At 42.8% G+C, this 27,632-nt stretch overlaps 1 protein-coding gene and 1 pseudogene across 1 annotated transcript in view; both read left to right on the top strand.

Annotated features, from left to right (window-relative positions):
- VPS13D (vacuolar protein sorting 13 homolog D) overlaps positions 1-27,632 on the top strand; it is a 243,709-nt gene that overhangs the window by 58,554 nt on the left and 157,523 nt on the right. The window contains 12 exon segments of the mRNA XM_044914385.1: positions 861-1,083; positions 5,953-6,163; positions 8,284-8,455; positions 8,622-8,734; positions 11,077-11,289; positions 14,561-14,826; positions 16,425-16,558; positions 20,720-20,875; positions 22,249-22,459; positions 22,982-23,056; positions 25,313-25,519; positions 26,695-26,784. Coding sequence (XP_044770320.1) covers positions 861-1,083; positions 5,953-6,163; positions 8,284-8,455; positions 8,622-8,734; positions 11,077-11,289; positions 14,561-14,826; positions 16,425-16,558; positions 20,720-20,875; positions 22,249-22,459; positions 22,982-23,056; positions 25,313-25,519; positions 26,695-26,784 — 2,071 coding nt within the window.
- On the top strand, positions 12,117-12,219 carry LOC123324802 (annotated as a pseudogene).

A 27,632-nucleotide genomic window follows, 5' to 3' on the forward strand; every position in this document is an offset into this window, starting at 1 on the left:
ACAGTGTTACCATCTCCTTTTCAAATGCTGAGATGAGTAAACACATAGGGCAATATGGGCAGGAAACCTGTTCTTCCTCTCCCCTCCAACATCCCTGTGAAGGCGGGTCGATGGTGGTGAAGCCCTGCAGATAGGTAGCGCGGAGGCTTGGGTCGAGTTTAAAAGTCAGTTATGGAATCATTCGGGTGAAGAAGATTTCCCCTGTTAGCAATGAACTGACGGTACTAAGTATGTAAGAAAAGCGTGTAGTGTTTTCAGTAGAATTACAGAATTCATGTTACTCCGTGTTTGCCCTTAATTTTTATGCCCTTGAACAGAAACATAATAGGAATGGCCAGCCTCCTCTATGTTTTCCATTTTGTTTTCATTTGCACAGTTACTTAAAGAGATAAGAAATGTAAGCCCAAAGGAGTGACTTCTAGGAAGTGCAGACACGCAACCATGGCTTCATTCCATTGGAACCATATTGCGGTAGATACATTCTCTTAGAATAATAAGCCCCTCCCCTTCAGCAGAGCAACAACACATATGATAGGGCCGAGAGGTCTGCTTTCACTGTGTTTGACCTAGACTAAACCACCAACAGTTAGCATCTTAAGCCAACAGATAATATATTCCTGCAAGATTCCTGTAGTTTTCAACAAGTGTTGAATTATAAGTAACATCTCTGCAAATAATTACATGTGACAGGAAATGTCATGACCCTGTTACCCTTTTGTTTATGGGATTTGGGGGGCTTGGGAAGTGCCAAGTGTCACAGAGTCTTTGAAGAGCCCAGGAACTAGGATAGGACTTTCAGGAGAGTAAAGATGCAGTCACCCCCCATTCCTGCCTTCTAGTTTTACTTTATTTCTTCCCAGGAATCTGTGCCTTCAGCATCCCCAGCGGATACCCCCAAACACAGTATGAGGAAAATGACGAGCACGGAGGACCCAAAGGGGATGCATTCCGAGGGGCTGTTCATGATGCCTCCTGCTGGGATGAGCCTAGGCGGCCTGAGGAGTGAGTCTGTGCTGAGTACCTCGACCAAGCAGCAAGGGCAACAAGCCGCGCCCTCCTCCAGCCAGGTTTCCAGTAGTCCAGGTAAAAAAGGAGAAAGGAGCCGCATAGTGGGGAGTTCATGAGACTGTGGCAGGTGCCTCAGGGGGATGCATCAGAGTGGTAGCGGGTCTTTAGTGATAATCGGATTTTGATATTGCTTTAGAAAGCTTAAGAATCTTAGGATGTAGATTTTAGCAGTGAGTGACTTCTAAAATACAGTTAAATTAGCAAGACACAGTGTGAATAAAGGGATTTAGATGGTCTCTTAGGACTTTTTCCTTTAGGTCAAGGTAGTTGCCACAAGACGGTGATAGTACAACTAGAATGATTCCTGCATCCTTAGACACATCTTTGCAAGTCACTGTCAAGACACTGTTTTCTACTTAATTATTATTCTATTTAATTCTAAAAAAACAAAGAACTCTTAAAAGATATTAGTGTGAATTAGGTAACAACAGAGATACTGTAAGTAACAATTTTGCAAAGACAGGAGCCATCCAGTTATTGGTGGTTCTTCTCTAGAATTTAAGAATTAGTCATTCCAGATGAGAGCCTGATTTTGGCCTTTCGGGTTTTTTTTAAAAATTAAATTAAATTGAATTCAATTTTTTGTTTTAATTCTTGTATGTTAACATAGAGTGTTATATTAGTTTCAGGTGTACAATACAGTGATTCAACACTTCTTAATCACCCTGTGCTCATCATGACAAGTGCTCTCCTTCATCCCCATCACCCATTTCACCCATCCCCCTACCACCTCCCTTCTGATAACCATCAGTTCTCTATAGTTAAGAGTCTGGTTCTTGGCTTGTCTCTCTCTCTCTCCCTCCCCACCCCCTTTTTTCTTTGCTTGTTTGTTTTGTTTCTTAAATTCCACATAGGAATGAGATCATATGGTATTTGTCTTTCTCTGATTGACTTATTTCACTTAGCATAATACTCTAGCTCCATCCATGTTGTTGTAAATGGCAGGATTTCATTCTTTTTTATGGCTGAGTAATGTTCTATTGTGTGTGTGTGTGTGTATCACCTCTTTTTTTTTTTTAAGATTTTATTTATTTTTGTATGCGTGAGAGAGAGACAGAGAGAGCGCACAAGCAGGGGGAGTGGCAGAGGGAAGGGAGAAACAGATTCCCCACTGAGCAGGGAGCCCGACACGGGGCTCGATCCTAGGACCCTGGGTTCATGACCTGAGCTGAAAGCAGACGCTTAACCGACTGAGCCACCCAGGAGCCCTATATACCACCTCTTTATCCATTCATCACTTGATGGATACTTGGACTGCTATCATAATTTGGCTATTGCAAATACTGCTATAAACATTAGGCTCATGTATCCCTTTGAATTAGTGTTTTTGTATTTGGGAGTAAATACCCAGTAGCGTGATTACTGGATCATGGAGTAGTTCTATTTTTAATTTTTTGAGGAACCTCCATACTGGTTCCTGAGTGGCTGCACCAGTTCGCATTCCCACCGGCAGTGCAAGAGGGTTCCCCTTTCTCCGAATCCTCGTCAACACCTGTTGTTTCCTGTGTTGTTGATTTTAACCATTCTGACATGCATGAGGTGGTATCTCATTGTGGTTTTGATTTGCATTTCCCTGATGATGAGTGATGTTAGCATCTTTTCATGTGTCTGTTGGCCATCTGGATATCTTCTGTGGGGAAGTGTCTGTTGATGTCTTCTGCCCATCCTTAAATTGGATTATTTGGGTTTTGTTGAGTTGTATAAGTTTTTATACTAACCCTTTATCAGATATGTCATTTGCAATATATTCTCCCATTCAGTAGGTTGCCTTTTAGTTTTGTTCTTTCCTTTGCTGTGCAGAAGCTTTTTATTTTGATGTAGTCTGGCCTTTTTGTTTTGTTTTTAAATTTATTTTTATTTTTTAATCTTTTTTTATTTAATTTATTTAAGCAGGCTCTGTGCCCAGTGCGGAGCCCAACTTGGGGCTTGATCTTATGACCCTGAGATCATGACCTGAGCTGAAATCAAGAGTCGGACGCTTAACCGACTGAGCCACCCAGGCGCCCCTATTTTTATTTTTTAATTTAAGTTATCTCTACACCCATCATGGGGCTTGAACTCAGGACCCCAAGATCAAGAGTTGCATGCTCCTCCCACTGAGCCAACCAGGCGCCCCTGGCCTTTTGGTTTTTAAATGTATTCTGGGTAGGTGATGGATAGGATAAATTAGAGAGGGAAACAGAATGTGATTCGCCACAAAAATCTGTCCAGTGTGATAAGGCTTTGAGAGATGTGGGACACTCACTGAGAAGGCTGTTGCCTGTCTTTTGTTCTGTGCAAGGACTAATGGTACTAGGTACTACTCCTGTAGTCCCTTGTGGTCCTGGAGGTGACAGGAAAGTGGCTTTTGGTTGGATTGATGATTAAATGAGATTATCCTAATCATCATCACAAGGTTGTTGAACACTTACTGTGTGCCAGATATCATGGCATGTTGTTCCATAAATCATTGCATTTGACCCCGTAGCACTCCTATAGAGTTTTATTTTTATCCTCCTTTTACACACGAAGAGACAAAGACTTAGAGAGATGAAGTAGCTTAACTTGCCCTGGGTTGTGCAGATAGTAAGTGGCAGAGTTGGACTATGAACTTACGCAGTTTGACCTCAGAGTCCGAATCCTTAACCTAAGTGACACTGTCTACCAGTCTCTATACATAATGTGCATGGAGCGTGGAGGGGGTGCGCACACAGTGCCACCTGACACTTGTTACCTTCTGCCATTGCTATGAGGACAGTGATGAGTAGGAGGAAGGCCAGCCTTCTGCATAGGCGGATGCCTATGAGAAATGATTTGGGATGTTGTAGAGATCGATGGAAAGATCTCTCTCCAAAAGTATTTCTCTTTCCAGTTTGCTGTTTGTTTCTGGAATTTCTTTGTTTGTGATTAAGATGGGATTAAAGCAGTGGTTTTCAAACTGCTCTGTGTATCCTTAGGGTTCCATGATAACCCTAGGGAATCTCTGAAACCCTTTACCCCCTCCACCACCCGCTTCTACCAGATCAGTTCTACTTTTCTCTCTTCCACGTATTTATCAAAATAGTAAAAAATAAAGAACTGCTGGGAGGGGGGTGGGAGGATGGGTTAGCCTGGTGGTGGGTATTGAGGAGGGCACATTCTGCATGGAGCACTGGGTGTTATGCACAAACAATGAATCATGGAACCCTGCATCTAAAACTAATGATGTAATGTATGGGGATTAACATAAGAATAAAAAAAATTAAAAAAAAAATAAAGAACTGCTGTATTTATTTATTTATTTATTTAGTGTGTGTATGTGTTTTAATGTGCATTTATTTGATGACTAATGAGGTTGGATATATTTTCATATACATACTGGGATGATTTTCTTTTTGTAGTAAATTGCCTATCACATTCCTTGCCAATTTTCCTACTCACGTATTCTTTTCTTACAGATTTTCAAATCTTTATAAAGTGGGGCTGTTTCCCTAATATCTGTCAAATATATTGCAGTTTTTTTCCAGTTTCTCCTTTGCCCTTTTTGTTCATGATGTCTTGTAGAACTCTTTAATTTCCATATAGCTAGATCCATTGTTACTTTATTTTGTGTGTTCCGCTTCTGATAACACACTCAGAAACACCTTCCCCATGTTTTATCATCCCATGGGACAAATACCCTTAATTATTTTTTAAAATAACTCAGAATTATTTTGTTAAGTTCCCCCCCCCCCCACATACCTCAAAATTCCCTTTTGGGATTTTGATTGGGATTATATTAAATAAATAGATTAATTTGGTGGAGAATTTATAAATTTACAATTTTATATTAGACTATAAGCTTCATGAGGGTAAAGGTATTTGTATGTTCTGTTCACTGCTGTATCCTAGAATAATGTCCTGGACTTAGAAAAGTAACTGGTGCAGAGTAGGTGTTTTAAAAATATTTGCACAAATGACTTTTCAGTCTGAAGAACTGACATGTGTAGTACGGGCTGAATGCTGATGTTATAATTTGACTCTGCCCCTCTGCGTAGGGGATGAGAGAGGTGCCAAGCAGGCCCCTAAATGTGGACACAGTGAGATGTCCTAGGAAAGATGAAATGGGGCAGGAGGAAAGAACAGAGAGGACCCAGCTGAGATCAAGAGGGGAGGGTGATGCTGTTCAGATAGCGAAGGGCTTGGCAATTTTGGGGAGACAAAGGCCAGTGAGCCTGAGGCTTCAGGAGCAGGGGGCAGAATGGCTTGAGATGAAGTTGGAAAAGTAGGCAGTGGGCTTATGCAGGGTTTTATAAGGATTGAGGGGGAGTTTTACAGAAACAACTTTGGATTAAGCATAATCATTAAAGTGTAGGAGGAAGAGAATGTTATGGTCTCATTTATTTTTTTAAGGATTACTCAGGTATTTTGCGGGCAGAATGGTTTTGTGAGGGCCAGAGGGAATGGCGTAGGTATATGGGAGGGGAGTTTCTGGGGGGCCAGGCAGAATGATGGTGGTTTGGATGAGATCGCTGGTAGCGGAAATGATTACATATTTGTTTGAGAAAAGAATTTCGGTGCTGGAAAACTTTGTAAGCCTCTGGGTTGCGTCCTCTCTACATGAGAGCCCTGTAGGATATCCTTGAGAGGGATGGCTGTCCAATCATGTCAGTCATAAATCCTTCAGGCTCAGCTCGTGTCTCAGGACAGCAGCATGTGCGTGACACGGAGGGGGAGCAGACGGGAAGTGTCTAGCGCAGGGAGCGTGACATAGGGAGGCCGTGGTGCCAGAGTGGAGACTTTTGGACACTCAGGTTTTTGAAGTGGACGGTTCTGAACATTTTCCAAAGACAGGATGAACTTTGTTTAGCTTTTTAGTTTTATTCAGAGCAGGTCCTTTCTGGGTCTTACTTTCTTCATTCTCTCTCTTTCCGTGGGTCCATGTAGAAGACCACGTCTGCCTGCTGGACTGCATTGTCGTGGACCTACAAGACATGGACATCTTTGCTGCCGAGAGACACCCACGAGAGTATTCTAAGGCCTCAGATGACAGCAGTGGAGATCTGGTATTCCCTTCCTATTTTGTGCGGCAGACGGGAGGGAGTCTCCTCACTGAGCCTTGTCGGCTGAAATTGCAGGTGGAAAGGAATTTGGACAAGTGAGTGGTTTACATCTGGATAATAGTCTATCATAGGTAGAATCTTAATCACTTGGAAATCAGTGCTGTGAAGGTAAGTCTGGGAGAGAATAGGTGGTTTTCACTTATTTCTTCTATGTAGCAAATGTTTATTGAGTCCCAGCTGGGTACTAGATGTGAGGGCTACTGTGATGGGGAGGAAAACCTGTCTTTATGGAGCTTATGTTGTGTTGATATAGGGCTATAAGAAGGCAAGTTAGAAGGTGATTCTAATTTAGAGTTTGACTCAGTGTTATAAACTGTGTTAGGGGATTGCCCCTGGGGCCTTGGAAACAAAGACGAAGGGGCATGATGTAGCATGGCTTTTGGTGGACGTAGGGAGGTGGTGATGGCAGGGAGAGTATTTTGGAAGAGGTGACATATGGATTATATGTTCCAAGCACAATAGATTCTGGACCTGGTGTTGCTACTTACCCTGGAGCTCCATTTAATCAGAATAACTGTTGAGACGCAGTTCTGCCCATTTTGCTCCATTAAGCAATCTGAAAGTACTCCATAAAGGCTAATGAGCTGACTCTAATTTACCTTTTCATTGGCCTCAAACACAGGGTGCTCATTTCTGCAGATTAGAGCATTGCTTCAGTTGTCATTACTTCCATGGGATCTTTCGGGAAACGTCTTGAATATAAATGTTCCCAGACCCGACCTGAGACCAGCAGAACCTGAGTCTCAGGGCCGAGCCTCAGTACACGTGAGCAAGGTCCCCTGGTGGTGCTCATGCTGGCCTGGTCCACGCGCACGGCTGGGAGCTGCTGCACCCCGGGCACGATTGCCCCTCTGTTTGGGGCATTCATTTTGGAGAAAGCAGCAACGCTTGCATTTCAACTACAGGCAAAGACGGGGCGTGGCTGTCAAGTAATGGAAGATGTTCTTGTTTGCCGCATTTTGACAAGCAGGCTCGTTACTTGTGGGGAGTGTGATTTTAATCCGTCTTTGGCCACTCCCTTCGTGGTTCTTGGGTTTGGGCGAGCCATTTAATGCCATTTTTTGTTTCTCTCTGGATTAACGGCACCATGTAGCTGCTCTCTCTGGGATTTTTGCATTTCATTCTTACTTGTTACTTGAGTGCTCCCTGGCTGGCGCTCAGTTACGCTTGGCATGGGCTCTCTCTGGTTTTACTGGCCTAGCAGTCTTAGGAGGAGCTTCATTATTTAGAAATAGAACACTTTGTTTTCTTTTCAAGTAATGCTTTCCCCCCAAAAAATGTGCTTTGTTACTCTGATTATGTAAATTTGACCCTCTTCGCTTCCATCAGTGTTTATGTGCAGGTGATTATACTGTTAGCCCCAATAAGGTGGTGGTAACTCAGTACGAGATACCCTCTCAGCTGCTTGCACCACAGGAACAGGAAGCTGAGAGGGCGCCGGGTAGTCCTTTCCAGCTTTTTGTGTGGCTTGCATCACTGTTCTTTCTTTACTTGATCATGTATAGGTTTTTCTCTGCAAAGTAATTTTTTACATTCCTCTACTTTCAAACCCCGTCCTCTACTTTACATACGCAGACCATGCTGTCTGCAGGATCCATGGTGCCCACTTCTCCCCGGGAGGGTCGGGGAAAAGCTCTTCAGTGTGGGGACGAGGTATACTAACCCCTGACCCGGGCATCTCAACCCTACTCCTGCCCATCTCAGCAGAGACAAGTAATGGATTCAGACTTTATCCTGAAGTCCCATTTAGGTTCGGTATGAAACTCTGGTGTTCGCCTTTAGTTATCATGAAATCTGAAGAGTTAAATGAAGAGACTGCCATTTCTTTATTGCCTCCCCAACTATAATCTTTAAGCTCTTCCTGGATCTCATGAGATTTTTCCTTATTAATAGTTACTTAGCTAACTCAGATTTCGGGACTTTATAAATGCCTATTTTAAGAGAAAAGGGGCTTTTTGTAGCTGAAGCAGGACACTCAGTTGTGCTCATGTGCTTCCTTTGGAGCCACATGAAATTTTTATTATTGGAATTTGGAAATGAACTGATGGATAATGTAGGCGGGTATCTTTTAGCTCTTTCTTACGTTTGGGTGTGAGCTTTGTCAGTGTTAAGTTACTGATTTGTTTGCCAAAGTGACCTTTTTTCCTTTCCTCAGAGAAATAAGTCATACTGTGCCAGACATATCTATCCATGGCAACCTCTCCTCAGTCCACTGCTCCCTGGATTTGTACAAATACAAGCTGATCCGCGGTTTATTGGAGAACAACCTCGGAGAGCCCATAGAGGAATTTATGCGGCCTTACGATTTACAAGACCCAAGAATTCACGTGAGTGAGACCTCGTGCTGTCCCATAACCCTTAACTCTTGCAGTCCTAGCTGATGGCCACCTCGTGCGTGGATCCTTCCAGCTCACCTGCAGAGAGAAATGGAACAAGCAGGTTATTGTCTTGACATATTAACCCCCTTTTCAGATTGGCATTTTCCTCTTGCAGACTGTTCTCAGTGGAGAAGTGTACACGTGCATGTGCTTCCTCATCGATATGGTGAATGTAAGTCTGGAGCTGAAAGATCCAAAAGGAAAAGAAAGTACTGGGTCCTTAGCCAGGTACGACTCTCATGGTACTGGTTTATGCCTCGTGACCGGCCTGGTGTAACAGTGTTGCAAACAGTACACGTTTCACTTCAGGGGATTCACTTTGGCCTAGAGCAGAGGTTGCAGAATGGAGGCTCGCTTCCGCGACTGGAGGTGGTCTGCACAGTGCTTTTTGGTTGGTCTACGTGGTGCTTGTTCAAAGTTTAAATTCATTGCTTTATCAGTACCACGTTTCAGTGACCTCCACACCTGGTGCTGAAACCGATGCGTTTGAAAGAGCTGCGGAAATTATGCATAACTTTCCCAAGAATCTACTGGCGTTGGTTTTTTTTGTTTTTTTTTATGGCGGCACGGTTTAAAAAAAATCGTATTGTTGACACACAATGTTATGTTAGTTTCACGTGTACTACGTCGTGATTCAGCTTCTCTGTACGTTTTGCTGTGCTCACCACAGGTGCAGCCAACCATCTGTCACCGTAAGACATTACTACAGTACTGTGACTGTGTCCCTTGTGTTGTACTCTTGATCCCCGTGACTTACTCATTCCATAGCTGGAAGCCTGTACCTCCTGCCCCCCTTCGCCCATTCCCGTCCCCACCCCACTGAACTCCAGAACCACAGTCGTGGAAAGCTCCTGATGCTGCTAATGGTATCTGTAGAGTACCCCTTCAGCCTTGTGCGGTATCTGTACGCGTGCTGGGAGAGACGGAAGGGCCCCCGCAGTTGTACGGTAGTTGCCTGGGGTGGGGTAAAGTGTAAGGCTTCAGTGGAAAAAGTTGTATCAAAATACATTCCTAATGTAATCTTGCTGCTGTGCTGTGTCACCAACAGCTTAAAAAATAATAATAAATAAAAACTGCCGGGGTGGGGGCAAAAGGAGGTGACAGACAGGCAGACACAGCAGTGATTGAGAAAAATGAAGACGTTTTTCTCCTGATGCTGTGTGTCCCTGGTGGCCCTCAGGCTGTTCTGTGGCCATGGTCACTGTGGCTGACAGGGCAGCCAGCGTCTCGATGTGCCAGTGAGAAAGACGAGAGTCCCGGAGTGGTCTTGAATGGCACTTAAAGGTGTCGCACACCTCACGGAGTTAGAGCACGGTCCCACAGAGTGCAGAGGGGTCCGAAGTACAGGCTGGGGGTTGTTTGAGTAGGGGAGACCCAGTGCTAATCAGGGAGCGGCCCTGCTCACTGCCTCCCCGGCCAACATTTAAAAACTGGGGGACTTGACATCAAAAGTTTGGATTTCCGCCTCTTTTAAGAGTCAAAGCTCTTGAAAGCTTTGACAATACTGGGCCCATGTGTTCACTGAGGAGCAACTTGGGCTGCCTTTAGATAGGGCGTGTTTTGCCTGGTGACTCACTTTGTGTATCACTTGCACGGTCTGGGTGGACCAAGAATTTGTGATTACTGGTGTGGAACCTTGAAGACCGCATTGTGTTTTCACACCTGATAACCTTTTCATTTTGATCTCTTGACAATCATGTGAGGTTTGGCAGATATGACTTCTTTTTCTAGATGGAATTTTTAATCTAGTGTAAGATCATATGGCTGGAAAAGTGGTTCAGTATTTGAAAATAGGACTTCAAAGTCTAGAAATTTCCCTACTGAAACACTCCTTTCTTTCTCTTCTTTGTCTTTCCCTTGAGAATCCATCCTGGCCTATAACTAACTCAGTTGAATCAATGGTATAATGAAGCTTGTGTCCCAGATTGTCTTGTAAGCCAGCATTTTTTTTTTTTCCTGATGACTAGCTATGCCCTTAGTTTTTTACAAAATGAAATAATTCTGTACGGAATGTCATGATGGTACTGAATAAATTATGAATTGCACGTTGCAGCTTTCTCTGTTATTAAAAAAAAGGCAGTATCAAATGCGCTTCCTCTTGGTGGATCAGTTGCATTATTTCTCTATATGAAGAGTATTATTTGTTCTGGTCGCTTCCAGGAAGCTATAGTTGTTAAATAAAAATTTGGCAGACTCCGGAGAGAGAACCCTGCAGGCAGGCTAGGAGTTGACAGATGAAGGTCTAAAGGGACCCTTCACATCCCTCGGGGATTGTTACACATATATAGCCTTCTCAGACTTGAGATGAGAAAGGAGAATGCTAATGCACCCAGAGCATAGTAGATAACGTTATTCCTCATGGAGTTCCTGTGGACAAGATCATCTTCCTGGAAATGAAAAGTAAGAGGGCACAGTGACACTAAGTCCTTCTTGAGGAGTCTGTTAACAAAATCAGTGAAAGTTACTCTCCTTCATAAAACTCAGGTGTACTTATGATTTTGTTCTGTTGTCTTGAACTTAATTTTGTGAAATGGAAGAGTTTAGTATCTTGTCTGCTTTCTCCCTTTTAGATTCGACTTCAAGAAATGTAAACTGCTCTATGAAAGCTTTTCCAACCAAACCAAGTCCATTAACTTGGTTTCCCATTCCATGATGGCTTTTGACACCCGCTATGCCGGGCAGAAGGCCAGTCCTGGCATGACAAACGTATTCAGCTGTATTTTTCAGCCTTCCAGGAACAGCAGCACTACCCAAGGATCCATTCAGATGGAGCTGCATTACAGGTAATGGATCCAGACCCTGACTCTGCATTTCTTTATCAAGAAACTTCCTTTTGTGGCCGGTGGGCCAAGGCTCTGTCAGCTGTAGAACATCACAGGACTGAGGAGTCACTGAAAAGATAAATAGAAAATGGCTCACCAGTGCCGCTCACAGTGTATTAACTTAGTATTCCTACCACATTGCAGTTGCATTTATTGGCCAAAAGATGTCTCTGTTGCCTTAAAAAAAGTTTAGAATTAGACCAGAGTCTTAAAAGCAACCTCCCTGTAGACTGTTCTAATATGTAAAGTGAATTGAGGCAGGAAGAAATGACTCTTGTTTAAGGGGAAAGAAGACATTTGGTCTATAGAAATTATAGGAAGGAAGGTGGTTTTGACTTGCATTATAGATTTATCTACACACATCTTGCTAACCCACTTCTCCATTTAAAAGGGTGTTAGCCTCTTTGGACTAGATTATGTTTCTCTTCCTGGTATTATGCTAGGAAGTGGTGTGTGTGTAATGAGTGTATGTTTTGGAATCGTACAGATCTGGGCTCAAAACCTTGATCTGCCACCTTCTAGCTATGTGTCCTAGGACGAGTTCAGCTACTTTGACCTACAGTTTTCTTCTCTGTAAGATAGAAGAGGATGACTGTACCCACCTCACACGGTGGAGGCAGTAATTCTGTAAGTAAGTAATTCTGACCTGTTGCTTGGCACAGATGGTAGCTCTTATTATTATTACTGATGTAGCTGGTGTTATTTATGATACACTACTGTAAGGTTTTAGGGCTAAGTGAGGATAGGCCTGAAAACTGTGAAAAATTAGATTTGATCTAAAATCCTCCATCGCTTCTTGGCCTTTTGGCTAAGATCAAGTGTAGTATCTGTTCTTATCAGTTTAATATCTGATCTAAAATCCTCCAATGCAAATCCAAAAGGAGACCTTTGGAAGCAATGCCAGTTCTATTCTATTAGTGCTTAATGTTACCAGATATGCTGTAAATACAAACTAGTGAATAAGAAGGCTGGGAAAAACTTCATGGAAAAAAAAAGATCAAGATTATTCTTGTATTCATATACTTGAATGTAGTTGATATTTCAGTGTGCTGCACAGTGAATTCTCAGGGTTGAGATTTCTTTTAGGGAGAGGTTGTGGTCACTCTCCATATGCATTTAGGAAGTCTAGCAAAGTAGATAGACCTTTTCCTGAACTTTTTGGATGTTCAGAAATGAGAGTGCTCATTGCCTCTTACTGAGCCCTTCCAGGAGCCAGGCATTCTCCCTACTTTTATACTTAAATCCTCCTGGCAAGTCTGCAAAGTGGGTGACTTCTGTCCAATTTTATAGCTGCAGCAATAGAAGCTAGGAGGGCATTGAGTACCTCTCCAAGGTCACACGGTGGATGAGTGAAGTGGTCAGGACTCGCACCAGGGCCTTTGATCTTAGCGCCCACGTCCCTTCAGACAGTCCTCAGGTGTGGCCACTGCGTGTCTCATGATCTGGCTGACTGCAGTCGGATGCTAGGCTTGCTGTGATTTGCGGTTCTTTTGTTTGAAGATGTTTATCTGAGCAGGAGGCTTCCAAATATTTGGTCCTTCTGCAGAAACAATTTCTTTTGGGTTTGCTATATTATTATTGATCTAGCTTCCTAATCTATCAGCTAGTTGTCTCACCGATCACATTTTTAATATACAAGGAGCCTTGAAATATTACTCTGTTTATATACTGGAGGTGTGTAATTTCTTGGAGCCAAATGGTAAAGTCTTACCTTAGCTCTTGTGAACAGAAATACCATTGTGAGTGAGAGGGAGTTAACATGTTCTCTTGATTGGAACTTTTGAACGCTTTCTGTGTCTCAAGAAGAATTGCTCTTCTGTTGGGATTTTGTGTGTCAAATATAAATCACTTCACAGTGTTTAAAGGCTTGAAATATTTTCCAGAAAAGGGTATCAGACATACTTTGACTTTTCAGTTAGTGCATAACTCTGACGATCTATGTTCAAAATGGGGTGGAAAAATTTTACTGAGGGCAACATTTTTTCTCTAATACAAAAGAGTAAAGTGTTTCTGTGAAAAATGCCATGTCTGTATGAGGGAGACATGCATCACTGTGCCCTTTCTCTAGAGGCAGTGAGCCAGGTTTAGGAGAAACAAGAGACTAGAGAAGCCAGACTTAAAAACATCTCAGAATCAGCTTTTGCTGAATAGGAACCCCTTTGGGGGGAGGTAACCAGGTACGGGTAGTAGCTGGAGCCCCAGAGTCACTTTTGGGCTCATAGAACAAAGTTCAACCCAGAAAACCATATAAAGGTGTCCTGAGCCCACTTTCCTTTTGTCCTACCCATTTCTGTCCACTCATATTCTAGTGGGGCCATACCAGGGTTTGAGATGAGGCTTGGGGTCCTCCTTGGGCTTTTACCTCAAATAGAGAATTTGGGGTAATAGGGCCTACAAAACCAGTATTGTCTCTCTCCTTCTGCCAACTCCACTTCTGGGGTGCTTGGAGTTATGCCCACATATAAATGTCATCTTATTTGTCCTCCTTCTCAAGCTAAAGATCTGCGCTCTCTGGTCAGATCCAGCTGGAGAATTAGTACTAGTATGTACATTTGATGTTTGTAAAGAAGTGATCCCCCAAACATCAAAGAAAGGGTGCCTCACTGATCTTGAAATAGCCTATAGGGAAAGCATCTAACATTCACCAAACACACACCTGTTATCTTTTACAGTGTTCATATTTCTCATTTTGTAAGTGAGGAAATAGGCTCAGAGAAGGTAGGCGACTTATCCAAGGTAACACAACTTGTAAGTGACTGGATTTGACCCTGTGATCTTTCTACTGCACCAGGATTTCTCAGCTTCGGCACTGTTGACATTTTAGGTTAGATACTTCCTTGCTGGGGGGCTGTCCTGTCCGTTGCGGGATGTTTAGTAGCATCCCTGGCCTCTGCTCACTAGATGCCCATAACAAACCATGCCCCCACCCCGTGTTGTGACAAGCACAGATGTCTCCAGACACTGCCAGAAGTCTCCTGGGGGACAAAATCACTCCTGGTTGAGAACTGCTGGATGACACTATACTGCTTTCTTACAGCATAAAAATGTGATTAGCTTTTGAAAACTCACACTGAATATCTTATTAAACCAATGTTTAGAGTTTATTGATACCCAGAGTGGTCAATTTAAAAAATACTGGAAAAACACCTGCCCATGCTGAGTAGTATACTTGCAAGTTAATAAAATACATTTCTCTTTTCCTGTTTTTTTTTTTAAATCTTTTTCCTTGCAGATCTACGAAGGATTCATCCTGTTTTACGGTAGTTCTCAACAATCTGCGCGTGTTCCTCATATTTGACTGGCTGCTGCTAGTCCATGATTTTCTTCACACTCCCAGCGATATTAAGAAACAGACTAATGTTACTCCTTCTCGCCACCGTAACTCTAGCAGTGAATCTGCTGTAGTCCCCAAAACTGTGAAAAGTGGAGTAGTTACCAAGCGGTCTTCTCTTCCTGTGTCTACTGAAAGGCACCTGGAGGTCAAGGTCAATGTAACAGGTGAGCATATGTAGGTGTGAGTCACTGATTCTCAGTATGCATGTTAGGCTCAATATGTATCTTCTAGGATGATTTTTCTATCACCTCTGTATTTTGATGTGAGCACATACACATTTGCATACAGACCAAGAGACCAACAGGTGTCGAAATTCTTGACCTCCATTTTCTGGTGTGAACTGCTGGCTCACATTCAGGCTGCAGGGTTCTGGGCCCTCTGCTCGGCCTGTCCATGGCACATGCCCAGCTTGAGTACTGCCTGGCCAGTGGTGTTTTCCCCAAGTGTTAAATCTGGCTTCAATTTTCTGTTTGATCTTCAGTGCTCTAACAGATGTGCCTTACTGAGTTTAGGCAAATCTGATGTGTGAAAATCTGTGTAAAGATAAATAAGTGAGGGGATCGTTATTTTCTTTACAAAAAGAATATGTTCCTTTACAAACAGATTTACTGTGGTTTTTGTTAACTAGCGAACTCTCCTAGTAGATCTGTATGTATTTGTGTGTCTGTTGTGTTTGTGATGTAGCCCAACAACTGCTCAGTGGTTTGGAAGAAACTGGCCAGCGCGGTGCGCTTTAAATGGATTTAGTTTCAAAAGTTCAGTCTAAACATGGATTTTGATGAAAATGAAAAGTAAATTTGCCATGTACAAACGAGTAGAAAACTGCATTTAGTAATTTCTAAAAAATCTACGTTAAATTAGTATATGTTCTTTGTAAACAACTTGAACAGCTATGTAGATGATGATGTGCTTTCCACTGCCTGACCAGCATTAGGACGTGTATCTATTTCTGGGATTTTAAAACAGGTCATTGCTTGGAGAAGGGATGATTTCCTGGGCTTCTGAAATATCTCATAGTCCTCCCAGGAGACTTAGCTTAAAAATACATTCTAAAGATTTTTTTTTTTAATTTATTCATTAGAGAGAGAGAGAGAGAGCAAGCCAGAGCACAAGTGGGGGGGTGAGGGGGGCAGGAGGGGCAAAGGGCAAGGGAGAAGGAGACTCACTGCTGAGCGGGGAGCCTGACATGGGGCTCGATCCCAGGACCCTGAGATCATGACCTGAGCCAAAGGCAGACGCTTAGCTGACTGAGCCACCCAGGTGCCCCTTAAAAATACATTTTAGGGCGCCTGGGTGGCTCAGTTGGTTAAGCAACTGCCTTCGGCTCGGGTCATGGTCCCGGGGTCCTGGGATCGAGTCCCGCACCGGGCTCCCTGCTCTGCGGGGAGCCTGCTTCTCCCTCTCCCACTCCCCCTGCTTGTGTTCCCTCTCTCGCTGTGTCTCTCTCTGTCAAATAAATAAATAAAATCTTTAAAAAAAAAAATACATTCTAAAGAGAGAAAAGAAACTGCATCCCTGTCTTTTCTGCCTGTGCTGTACTCTTTTGGCTCAGCTGGGCCTGGCCAGATACAGAGAATTTGTTCAGGGTGGCAGTGAAGCAGAGTGTCGACAACCATCCTGGAGAACAAGTCTTGTTGGCTAATGTGTTGTGTATTGTGTGTTGTTCCCCACCCCCCGGTGTAAATGCATTGCCTAGTTTGCAACAGCGTGGTGCTTTCCAGCTTCCCAGCTTTGGCTTGGTTGATAACACTGTCCTTTCCAGGCACGGAGTTTGTGGTGGTTGAAGATGTGTCCTGCTTCGATACCAATGCCATTATTCTCAAAGGCACCACCGTGCTCACCTATAAGCCACGATTTGTCGATCGCCCCTTTTCAGGGAGTTTGTTTGGCATTGAGGTAAGAAGTCTATGTGTCGATAAAAAATGAAATGTTTGGCTTAAGAGGAAGCACTTGGAAGAGAATTTTACCTCCTCAGCTTTCATTAGGGGAAATAATTGATGGAGTCAGTGAACTCTGGCCCCCCCTCTTCGTTTTGTCCTCAAATCTGCCAGGCTATCCTTATATGTGAAATCAGTCCTCCAGTGTCAGGCTGTAAATATGCCGAGAGACTGGACCTCTTGCACTTACATCATCTCTTGAGAAGTTTGGCGAGACTCTTCTAGTCCCTAGTACTCTGTCAGGCCCTTCCGCTGCCCTCAGCATCTACGGGTCTAGTCCTGGGCAAATTAGTCAAGATGGGGAAGTGGTCCTCATTTCCCCACGTCACCGTCCCTGCGTTGAGTTGTCTCTGTGAAGACCTAGGGCTTTGTGGTCTTGGCAACTTGTTTATAAAAGGTGTGAAGGATTTTATGTGTAGTCCTTTTAGGAATATCTAATCTGTAAAAGGATATCTCTAAAAAAAAAAAAAAGGTAGTAGGAAGGGAAAAATGAAGGGGGGGAAATCGGAGGGGGAGACGAACTGTGAGAGACTATGGACTCTGAGAAACAAACTGAGGGTTCTAGAGGGGAGGGGGGTGGGAGGATGGGTTAGCCTGGTGATGGGTATTAAAGAGGGCATGTTCTGCATGGAGCACTGGGTGTTATACGCAAACAATGAATCATGGAACACTACATCAAAAACTAATGATGTAATGTATGGTGATTAACATAACGTAATAAAATTTTAAAAAAAAGGATATCTCTAGAGAGGCATGCATAACGTAATGGAGTGAGTCTCTAATAGTGCTCTTGAGGCTCTAATTTAATCTCATGAAGGAGATAATTTGCATTGGAGTGGTCTTCGTAGCCTGAACATTACAGTATGCAATATTAAGTATAAACTGCTCTGTGTCTTTTATTTATTTATTTATATATTTTTTAAAGATTTTATTTGAGAGAGAGAGCACATGAGAGGGGGGAGGGTCAGAGGAAGAAGCAGACTCCCTGCTGAGCAGGGAGCCCGATGCGGGACTCGATCCCAGGACTCCAGGATCATGACCTGAGCTGAAGGCAGTCGCTTAACCAACTGAGCCACTCAGGTGCCCTGCTCTGTGTCTTTTAAAGTCAGGGGTTGTGGAGAGAGAAGGAGAAATGAGGCAGATTATTATTTCTCTCTAGTGTTCTTAATCCAGTGATCTCCGCTAACGTTCCTCTTGTTATAATATTAGAATATTTGGTCCAGGTTACTCATCATTTCCTTTCCCTTTATGATTGAACTCTTCATGCCCTATTCTTCCCAGTGGTATTTCAGAGGTTGAATGAACAAAACTTATTTTCACTGTCAGCAGCATATGGACACTTTTTTTTCTCTCATCAGATATAGCTGAATAAAACCTGTAGAGATTTCACTTCTTGATTACTTGTTTCTCTCATGTAAAGAAACCTCAGTTTGAGAGGAAGGATTTACATGCTGGTGTGATGTGAGTTGATCATGAAATTGTAGTTCGTCTGCTTTCCAGGCCTCTCCAGTACCAGCTTTGAATGGAAAATGTTGGTGATTGATTAATGAACTGTCAGGTACAACTGAGTTTTGTGTAGCAGAAGGCCCTGAAGAAAAAAGGAAAATGAAACTTTTTTTGCTCTAAAGTCTTAGAAAAACTATATGGCAAAATATTTGAGATTCTTGGAAATTCCTTTCAGTCTTGTTCCTCAGGCAGCACAATTGGATCTAAATTTTAAGACCACCCCCACCCCCCACCGCCGCCCCGGTACATCATTGGGGGAGAATTTATAAAGGAAGCCAAATGAGTTGATTTTGAATATAGTAAAGGAGCTTGGTTTCACATGTTTTCCAACAGCACTAGGAAATGCTCCCCACCCCCCAAAAAAGGGGAAGAAACAAGGGAGACCAACATGAATGCCTTCTTCTGTACTGTTCTTTTTTTTCTTTCCTTTTTTTTCAAATTTCTGTTTAAATTCTAGTTAGTTAACATACAGTGTAATATTGGTTTCTGGAGTAGAATTCAGTGGTTCATCACTTACATACAACACCCAGTGCTCATCGTATCAAGTGCCCTCCTTAATGCCCATCCCCCATCTGGCCCCTCCCCACCCACCTCCCTCCGGCAACCCTCAGTTTGTTCTCTATCGTTAAGAGTCTCTTATGGTTTGTTTCCCTCTCTCTCTCTTTTCCCCCCTCCCATATGTTCCTCTGTTTTGTTTTTAAAATTCCACATATGAGTCAGATCATATGGTATTTGTTTTTCTCTGACTGACTTATTTCACTTAACACAGTACATTCTAGCTCCATCCATGTCATTGCAAATCACCAGATTTCATTCTTTTTGAGGGTTGAGTAATATAGTCCACTATATATATGTGTGTACACACACACACACACACACACACACACACACCCCACATCTTTATCCATTCAGCAGTCAATGGACACTTGGGCTGTTTCCATAGTTCGGCTAGTGTTTTTTGTTTTTTGTTTTTTTTTAAGATTTATTTTAGAGAGAGAAAAAGTGAATAGGGGGAGGGGCAGAGGGATAGGGAGAGAATCCTCAAGCAGACTCCATGCTGAGCATGGAGCCTGACTCGGGGCTTGATCCCAGGACCCAGAGACCATGACCTGAGCCAAAATCAAGAGTTGGCTGCCCAACTGATTGAGCCACCCAGGTGCCCCTGGCTATTGTTGATAATGCTGCTGTGAACATGTACCCCTTCGAATCTATGTTTTTATATCCTTTGGGCAAATACTTAGTAGTACAATTTCTGGATCATAGGGTAATTCTATTTTTAACTTTTTTTTTTTTTTTAAAGATTTTATTTATTTATTTGAGAGAGAGAGAATGAGAGAGAGCACACGTGAGGGGGGAGGGTCAGAGGGAGAAGCAGACTCCCTGCCGAGCAGGGAGCCCGATGCGGGACTCGATCCAGGGACTCCAGGATCATGACCTGAGCCGAAGGCAGTCGCTTAACCAACTGAGCCACCCAGGCGCCCCTATTTTTAACTTTTTGAGGAACCTCCATACTTTCCCCAGAGCGGCTGCACCGGTTTGCATTCCCACCAGCAGTGTACGAGGGTCCCCTTTCTCTGCATCCTCACCAACACCTTTTGTTTGTTGTGTTGTTAATTTTAGCCATTCTGACAGGTGTGAGGTGGTATCTCATTGTGGTTTTTGATTTGTATTTCCCCCACGATGAGTGATGTTGAGCATATTTTCATGTGTCTGTTGACCACCTGGGTGTCTTCTTTGGAAAAATGTCCTCATATCTTCTGCCCATTTCTTAACTGGATTATTTGTTTTTTTGGGTGTTGAGTTTGATAAGTTCTTTATAGATTTTGGTCTTCTGTACTGTTCTTGAAGTACAAAGATAATTTGGTCCTAGAATGGGAGTCTTCTCTCCCTTCTCTCTCTCCATAAATATGTTTATTATTAAACTTTTTATTATAGAACATTTCAAACATATACAAGTAAACAGATTAATATAATGAGCCCCTATATACCTATCACCCAGCTTCAATAATTAATGTATTTATTTTCAATTATGAAAGTAATAATTATATTACATCAGATTGGGGGAGGGGAGGAGAAAATTACCAATCCCTTTGTCTGGAATCTCTGTTGACATTTTGATGTGTTTCTTTCCTTAAAGTCATGGTATAGTATTATTTTGATTGGGCTGCTTGTTCACATAGTCCATATTGTAATATTCCATGTGGTCTTTTTAATTGTCACTTTTAAATGATTGGGTTGCTCTGAATTTTTTTTTTTTATTAACTATTAAATAATGGTTCAGTGATTTTTTTTTTTCTGTGTTTTGCATTATTTCCATTGGCTAGTTCCTAGAAAGAAGTAGGATTATTGAATCAAGGGATGTGAGATTTTTTAGGCCTTTTGCCATGTGTCAGTGATCTGCCTTTTATAAGTGGGGGGGGAACCACTGCCCACGCTCTTGGCCGTGGGCAAGAATGCCGGCCCCCCTCTTGACAGTATTTATTTCACCAGTTGTTATGGGTCTTTTGATAACACGGAGCTGATGGCTATCGAGATAGTGGTTTTTTTTTCTACTGATGTTTAGACTCTTCTAAATCAGACATTAATTCTTCCTATACTGCATTTCATTCTCTAGGTGTTTTCGTGCCGACTAGGGAATGAGCACGATACAGCTCTTTCAATTGTTGATCCAGTTCAAATTCAAGTGGAGCTGGTGGGGAATTCTTCTTACCAGAATAGTTCAGGATTGATGGATGCATTCAATAGTGAAGATTTCCCACCGATCTTAGAGGTAATGATGAAAAATCTATAGACACATCGATACACTCTCAAACACTGCCTGTGCCTGAACGTGACATATTTGCTCTGCTGTACTCAATATTTTCATCACTTCGGCAAATACAAAAGAAATATGACATTGTCTCTGTCCTAGAAAATCTTTCAGTCCTGTGGAGAATAAAAGACCTGTTCACTGTCTGGTATCATCTTGAAGTTCTGTGAAAGTTGACAGAAAGCAGAACGCAGCAGAGGGAGGAATTTGGATTGTGGGTGGAAGCAAAGGTAGGGCGAGTCTGAGCAGAGGGACAGGATGTCAGTAGGCAGAGGAGGGTAGCAGCCCACATTAGGAAGAAGCTAAGTCAGGGGCGAAGGGGCCCAGCCGACACGAAGCAGAGGGAGGTCTCACCAGGACAAAGACATGCATGTGGGAGCACGGAGGATGCAAGGTGAAGCTGGGGAAGGAAGGCGAAAGGACGTGGCGTTTTATTCCTTGGCCGAGGACGAACAATTAATCCATTGGAACCATGGTTTTTTAATCTTTAAAGACGGAATAAGTAGTCAACCAAGTAGCACCCCGAGACATTCCAGCAGTTACCCCAGTTTTAGGTGGTCCTGTGCTGGTGTCTGTATTGCTTACTGCCGGCCTCTGTGTTGTTCATGTCGGAGGGAGGCTGGATATGGGGAAATATTAGTGTGGCACTGGACTCATTTAAGGTGATGTTTGGAGAGAGAAGAGGTAACTTTTTGTTGAGTGGTCAGTTGGGTTCAGAGTTTTTTTTTTTTTTTAAATTTTTTTTTGATTTTATTTATTTATTTGCGAGAGAGACAATGAGAGACAGAGCGCATGAGAGGGAGGAGGGTCAGAGGGAGAAGCAGACTCCCCGCCAAGCAGGGAGCCCGATGCGGGACTCGATCCTGGGACTCTAGGATCATAACCTGAGCCGAAGGCAGTCACTCAACCAACTGAGCCACTCAGGTGCCCCTGGGTTCAGAGTTTTAAAAAAAAATTAAATTGATCAAAGCAAAATGGGTTCACATAATGCTGCTAATAGGTGATCCAGAGCCGTTTTCTGATTCTCTTATTTGATGATTAATCTCCTTGTAAGGAAATCATCCGACTGAAATATTCATTGCTGTAGTAAATTTCCTAGCTTTTTATTTTTTATTTGGTGCAGTTTTGTAAACATTCGACCTCGCAGTAGAGATGTCTTACCTCATGGTCCTTGGTGCTTACTTTCAAGATCTTTCCAGTCTTCAAAATGAAAAATTAATATAGTGTCTGTGGGACTTCTAGAACTTGAGTTGGGAACTATACATACACGTGAGAGGTGTGGGCGTAAAAGCAAATGCAACTTGAAAAAACTGCCACCTTTTCAATTTTGTTAGATTCAGTTACAAGCCCTGGATATCAGACTCTCCTACAATGATGTTCAGCTGTTTCTTGCCATTGCAAAATCCATCCCAGAGCAAGCTAACGCTGCAGCGCCGGACCCAGTGGCCTTGGAGACCAGCTCCATTAGCAGTTACCTTTCCGGCACGTCTCGGGCTGGAGAGGAGATCAGAGAAGGGACAAGACATACCCTAGATCCTGTCTTGGGTAGGTGTTGAACTGTGAAACCCACTCAGTCTGCCTAATAGCTCCCCTTCTGGTTAACTGTTAAGATTGTCTTTTGCACAATTAAATTGTTCAGAGTATAAGTGTATGCCATTAAGTGTAATTATAAGTATGATGCTGTAATTTAAAAATTTTAAGAACAAATACAACACCCCAAACCGACTGCTCTAGCTTACACTAGTTTTTCTTTTACCATTTCTTCCAGAGTTCTGTGGATAATGCTAAGGTTTAGTTTTAAACATTGAGTTTCCCTCCATTGTTATGTGGATAATACTAAATTTCAGTTTTAAGCTTTTACAAACACAGTCACTATAGGGAAAAGACTCTTAAAAATTTCAGGGTGAACTTTGGTAAGTCTCCAGGCCGGAGTCCATTTTTGCCTAGAGAAATGGAATGTTTTAGCTATACAAGCTTCTGAATTTCTTTTTTTTTTTTTCCCTTTAATTAGTCAGTGGACTCATTTACGTAAAATTATTTATAAAAATTATGTACTTTTTTTTCTAGAGTTACAGCTGGCTAGACTGCAGGAGCTTGGATTCAGCATGGATGATTGTCGCAAAGCCCTTTTGGTGTGCCAAGGTAATTCGCACAAGGGTCTTGCTTCCCGTTTCCCCCACTGGTCCCACAAGGGGACTTAGAGAGCCGGACTGTATTTTGAAGCCCCTCTGTGGTTTTCTGTGGGCTGACCATGATCTTGGACTGGGCATAATGAAGAGCAGCAGTATTTCATAGTGGATAAGAACATGGGCTCTGGAGCCGATGCTTCCGGTCTTCACTGTGCTGCTTTTTGATTACTTATTAGTGACTTAGGCAAGTCACTTAGCCTCTCTGAAGAGGAGAGCCTCTTCTCTAAGAGAAGAGGACTTCCCTTGGAGGTTTGATATAAATAGGCACTGTCTACAAAGCACTTGGGGAAAGTGCCTGGCACATGGCAGGTGCTCTGATGCTGTTAGCCAGTGTTGCCGGTGGTCATGGTAATGGTGGTGATCTGGTAGGCATGACCGCTGAGCTCCCGTGTGCCTCATCCTGTGTTTTCTTGTGGAATCTTCATAGCCCTTCGAGGTGGGCATTATTATCCCTGCTTCAGGTCAGGTAGGGAAACTGGTTCAGATAGGTTAAGTAAACTGGTCTGCGGTCCACCTGTTAGTGAGGGGCTAAGATGGACTGAAAGCCAAGTCTGCCTGTGTTCTTTCTACCACCACCTTCCTCTGTGTTGCCCTTTTTCTTAAAACAGGGAGATAAAGCAAAAGCTGTATTTTTTTCTAGTCTGTACTTATGTGTACATTTCTCTACTTCTTTACTTTCTATATATATCCATACGTATATATGTACATATATATGTATAATATCGTGTATGTTGGCAGAGTGTACTGCAAATACGATTGTATAGCCTCTTTTATAATACAGTTTTCTTGAATTACAATTGCAGATTTATTACAGTATACTAATATCATCTTCCCATGTCATTAAAATTATTTATAAATACTGAATTTTTTTACATTGACCTAATGATACATTTTAACTATTCTTTGTTTTTCATTCTTTAAATATACACAGTTCTGTAATAAATATTTTTTGGTATGAACTTCTGTCTGTCTCTTTTAGTATTTCCTTGGTGGAGAGACCTAGTAGTATAAATACTGGATCAAAGGGTGTAGATACATTTTTCAGGCTTTTTACTCAACTTGACAAATCTTTTTCTAAAATGTACCAGGCTGAACTCCAACCAATTAGGTGTGAAAATGCTAGTCTTGCCACACGATTATTCACATTAACTATTCCTTTTTCCTTCTGGAAAAAAAAATGAAAGCGGATCTAGTTATCTTGCATTCCTTAGCTTTGTTTTTACCTAGACGTCACTGTGTGTTAGTTTAATTAACTTAGTGTTTACATTTTCTATTCTTTTCTCTCTTTCTTTAACACAACATTTCTTTTTAATTTCCAAGAGTGTTTTCGATTTTTGTTAACTTTTATTTCTTTAGTAGCTAAGGTGTCATTCCATCAGTCACAAAAATGATAACAGCAACTAATATCAGTAGAGTCTTTGATACGTGCCAGGCTCTGCTCGTAGGAGAACTTTCCATGTACTCGTCTGTTTCCTCCTTGCAGCAGCCCTGTGTGTGTTGTTGGGCACAGACACCAAGTAGCTTGCCCAAGATACAGCATCCTCTAGGTGCTGGAATCAGAAGCCAGGCCATCTTCTTCTAGAGCGCGTGCCCTTAACCACTTATCCCTGTGCCGTGTACTGGCCTCTAGTAATTTATAGATATGGGGTTGCATTGATTTCCTTTCCTTTATAGCTTTAGCAATCTGGTAGTGTTCAGGGGGCTGTTATTTTAACAGTTGTATATTACGCACATGCCCTTCTCATCGCTCTTTGTTCTTGAGGAATGCCTGATTGGTTGAGAAGACAAGGTATGTACAGAGTAAGACATTTGAGAACAGTCACAAAGTCGCACATCAGTACACGCAAGACTACATACTTCCCTACCGAGTGACATCTAGAATTTGGACCCTGTCTCTTCCTCTCCTCTCTTCTCCTCCGACAGATGTCTTAGTAGAGGAGTGATGGCTCCTGGAGGCATTTTGAACCAGATCACGAAGGGCGGTGAACTTGAGTGGAAGGTGTGCAAGGGGGCTTCGTTCTATTTGCCTAGAAGTAGAATTCCTATCATTATGCTAGTTTTTTCCTTCTTTTTTAAGTCTAAGAGTAAGTACATCTGGGAGCAGGGTTCTCTTGGGCTGTCCAGTAGGTTCCTAAAAACGTTTCCTCTATGAGCTGCTTGAGTAGCTGTGCAAACTGGCTGAACTGATCACCTTTAAATTTTCTTGAAGGCCAACTGAAAAAGGCAGCAAGTTGGTTGTTTAAGAATGCCGAACCTCTGAAGTCTCTTTCCCTGGCTTCAAGTGGCCGCGAGAGCCAGGGGCCCGTGGTGGCGCGGCTAATCTCTGGAGTGGAGGTGAAAGCCGAGAGCGTGTGCATCTGCTTCATCGACGACTGCATGGACTGTGACGTCCCTCTGGCTGAGCTCACCTTTTCCCGTGAGTGTTTTCCTGATGTTCAGATTCGTCTTGAAGATTTGCAGTGATAGCTGAGTTATTTGGGGCCCGTCTTGTATGTGTGTTTGTGTGTGTGTGTGTGTGTGTGAGATATTCATGCTCCCCACTTAGCAGTATGGGTGAAATTTAGATAATGGTTTTACATCTGTTTTTCATTATTTGTATTTTAAAGAAATGTGTATTTATTTGCCATATGTGGCCTTCAGCCTCTAGTTTGGGAATAAAAGACATTGTCATTGATGAAATTTCTGTTATATTAACAGCTCTACCTAAATAATTCCTGATGTCTCCGTTTTGTTTATTTTTTTATGTATCTAAAGACTACAGAGAGTCCTGTTATTAGAGGCATTTAAAAGATAAGCTCAGAAAATGCTCTGCCCTATGTATGTCTAAAAAGAAAGCACACAGAGTCTTACTAGAACATTCACCTCACAGTGTCCTCCTAGGGCCCTGAGAGCTGTCCTTCAGTAGCAGGGGACGAGGGGATGAGAACCTCCTCCTCAACCGTGTCATCTCAGGCAGTGTCAGATGGGGCTTCTGTGGAGAGTACGTGAAAATCTCACCACTGGGTTTACATTCAATTTTCCACTGTTTGACCTTGCCAGCCTCTTTTTCCTTCAAGGAAGATTCTGTCCCGGGGATTGAGTTGGGCCTCTGTGCACGAGAGAGGCTTCCTTTTCCGTGTGCTTCAAGGCCCCACAAGGGCCACGTGGTGGAGAGTAACAGCTGGAATTTTGACTATCTTCTGTGGGGAATAATTACTTCTTATTTTTCTATAGTAATCTTAAAATTTTGAGCTCATATTTGTTCTTTATGTTCCTGCAGACTTGAGATACACAGAGACACGTGGGTGCCGGGGCTGGGCTGGGACGGGAAGGAGGCAGAGGAGGCCTTTGCCTCAGGCACGACAGTGAAAGGGGTGCCAAGAAACTCAGGAATTAAGACAAATAACATTTTAACACAGTGTTTTTTAAAAAATCAGAATTCGTGCAGAAAGCCCATGATGAACAAAATATCAAGATTTTGCATGTGCTTTCCTATGAGGTCATCAGTATCAGCTATGTTTCACGTCTGTCTCTTCACTGAGACTTAATCCAAGAAAGAACGTTCTGGTTGTTCTTGCCCCGCCGCTGCTGTAAGGTGTGCTTTCTTTGCAGGTCTGACTTTTCTGCAGCAGGCAAGAGCTAGCCCTGAAGGGTACGCCCACTTCACCCTCTCCGGAGATTATTACAACCGCGCTCTGTCAGGTCAGTACCTAAGCGTATGTGATTATGGGGTTTAAAAACCACACTTCAGTATTTGCCTGGGCCTCTTTCTACATAAATTTTGCATGAGGGAAAGGGGGTGGGTGGGGCTGAGCAGGGAAAGGTGAAACACAAGTGACTGCCTAGGCACAAAAGACACAGATTTTTCTTTTCTCTAACATATCTGATATGTTGCAACTGAGTTATTTAAAAAGAAGTTTTCCTAGTTAATTCTTTTTGATGCTGGAGGTTGGCTCATTCTAGAACATGGAATTGCTCAGGAGCAAAGGATCATTTGTCTGGCCCTGATAGAAGCTAGATTTCAAGGGAGATTTCTGACCATAAGCATTTTACACGTCAAGCATCCTTCCTCCTCGCTGGACCTGTTTCATTAGAAGCATCCTGAGCCAGTGATAATGTATAATCTGCCATACCCTACTCCCTCAAGCAAAACATTGTTGATCAGAGCAGGTGATTCTTCTGGAGACATAGAACCTGGATAACACTGCAAAGCTTTTTCAGGTTTCTTTCCATCTGCTGGGAGGATCAAGGTAAGGGCCCATACACATGGACATTCAGACGGTGTGGTAAACTAGGGCTGAGCAGTTTGAGTGTGAAGTTCTCTGCCTTAAGAGAGTTCTTAGTAGGTGTGGACAAAGTAGAGTGGCACAACCCAAGGCTTAGGCCTCAGAGCGACCGCTCTCTGATTTCACTGGAGGACGAAGCGTCATTAATTGTGCTGCTGCCGCCGATGGTTCTAGAGTACGTGTCGCATTTACTTCTGTATGTTAGTTAGCATTTTCCTCTCCGTGTTCTGGATTCACTTTCTAAGAGTGGTAGCACTCTGATTT

This window comes from Neomonachus schauinslandi, chromosome 4 (assembly GCF_002201575.2).
Source record: "Neomonachus schauinslandi chromosome 4, ASM220157v2, whole genome shotgun sequence".
Classification (NCBI taxonomy): domain Eukaryota; kingdom Metazoa; phylum Chordata; class Mammalia; order Carnivora; family Phocidae; genus Neomonachus; species Neomonachus schauinslandi.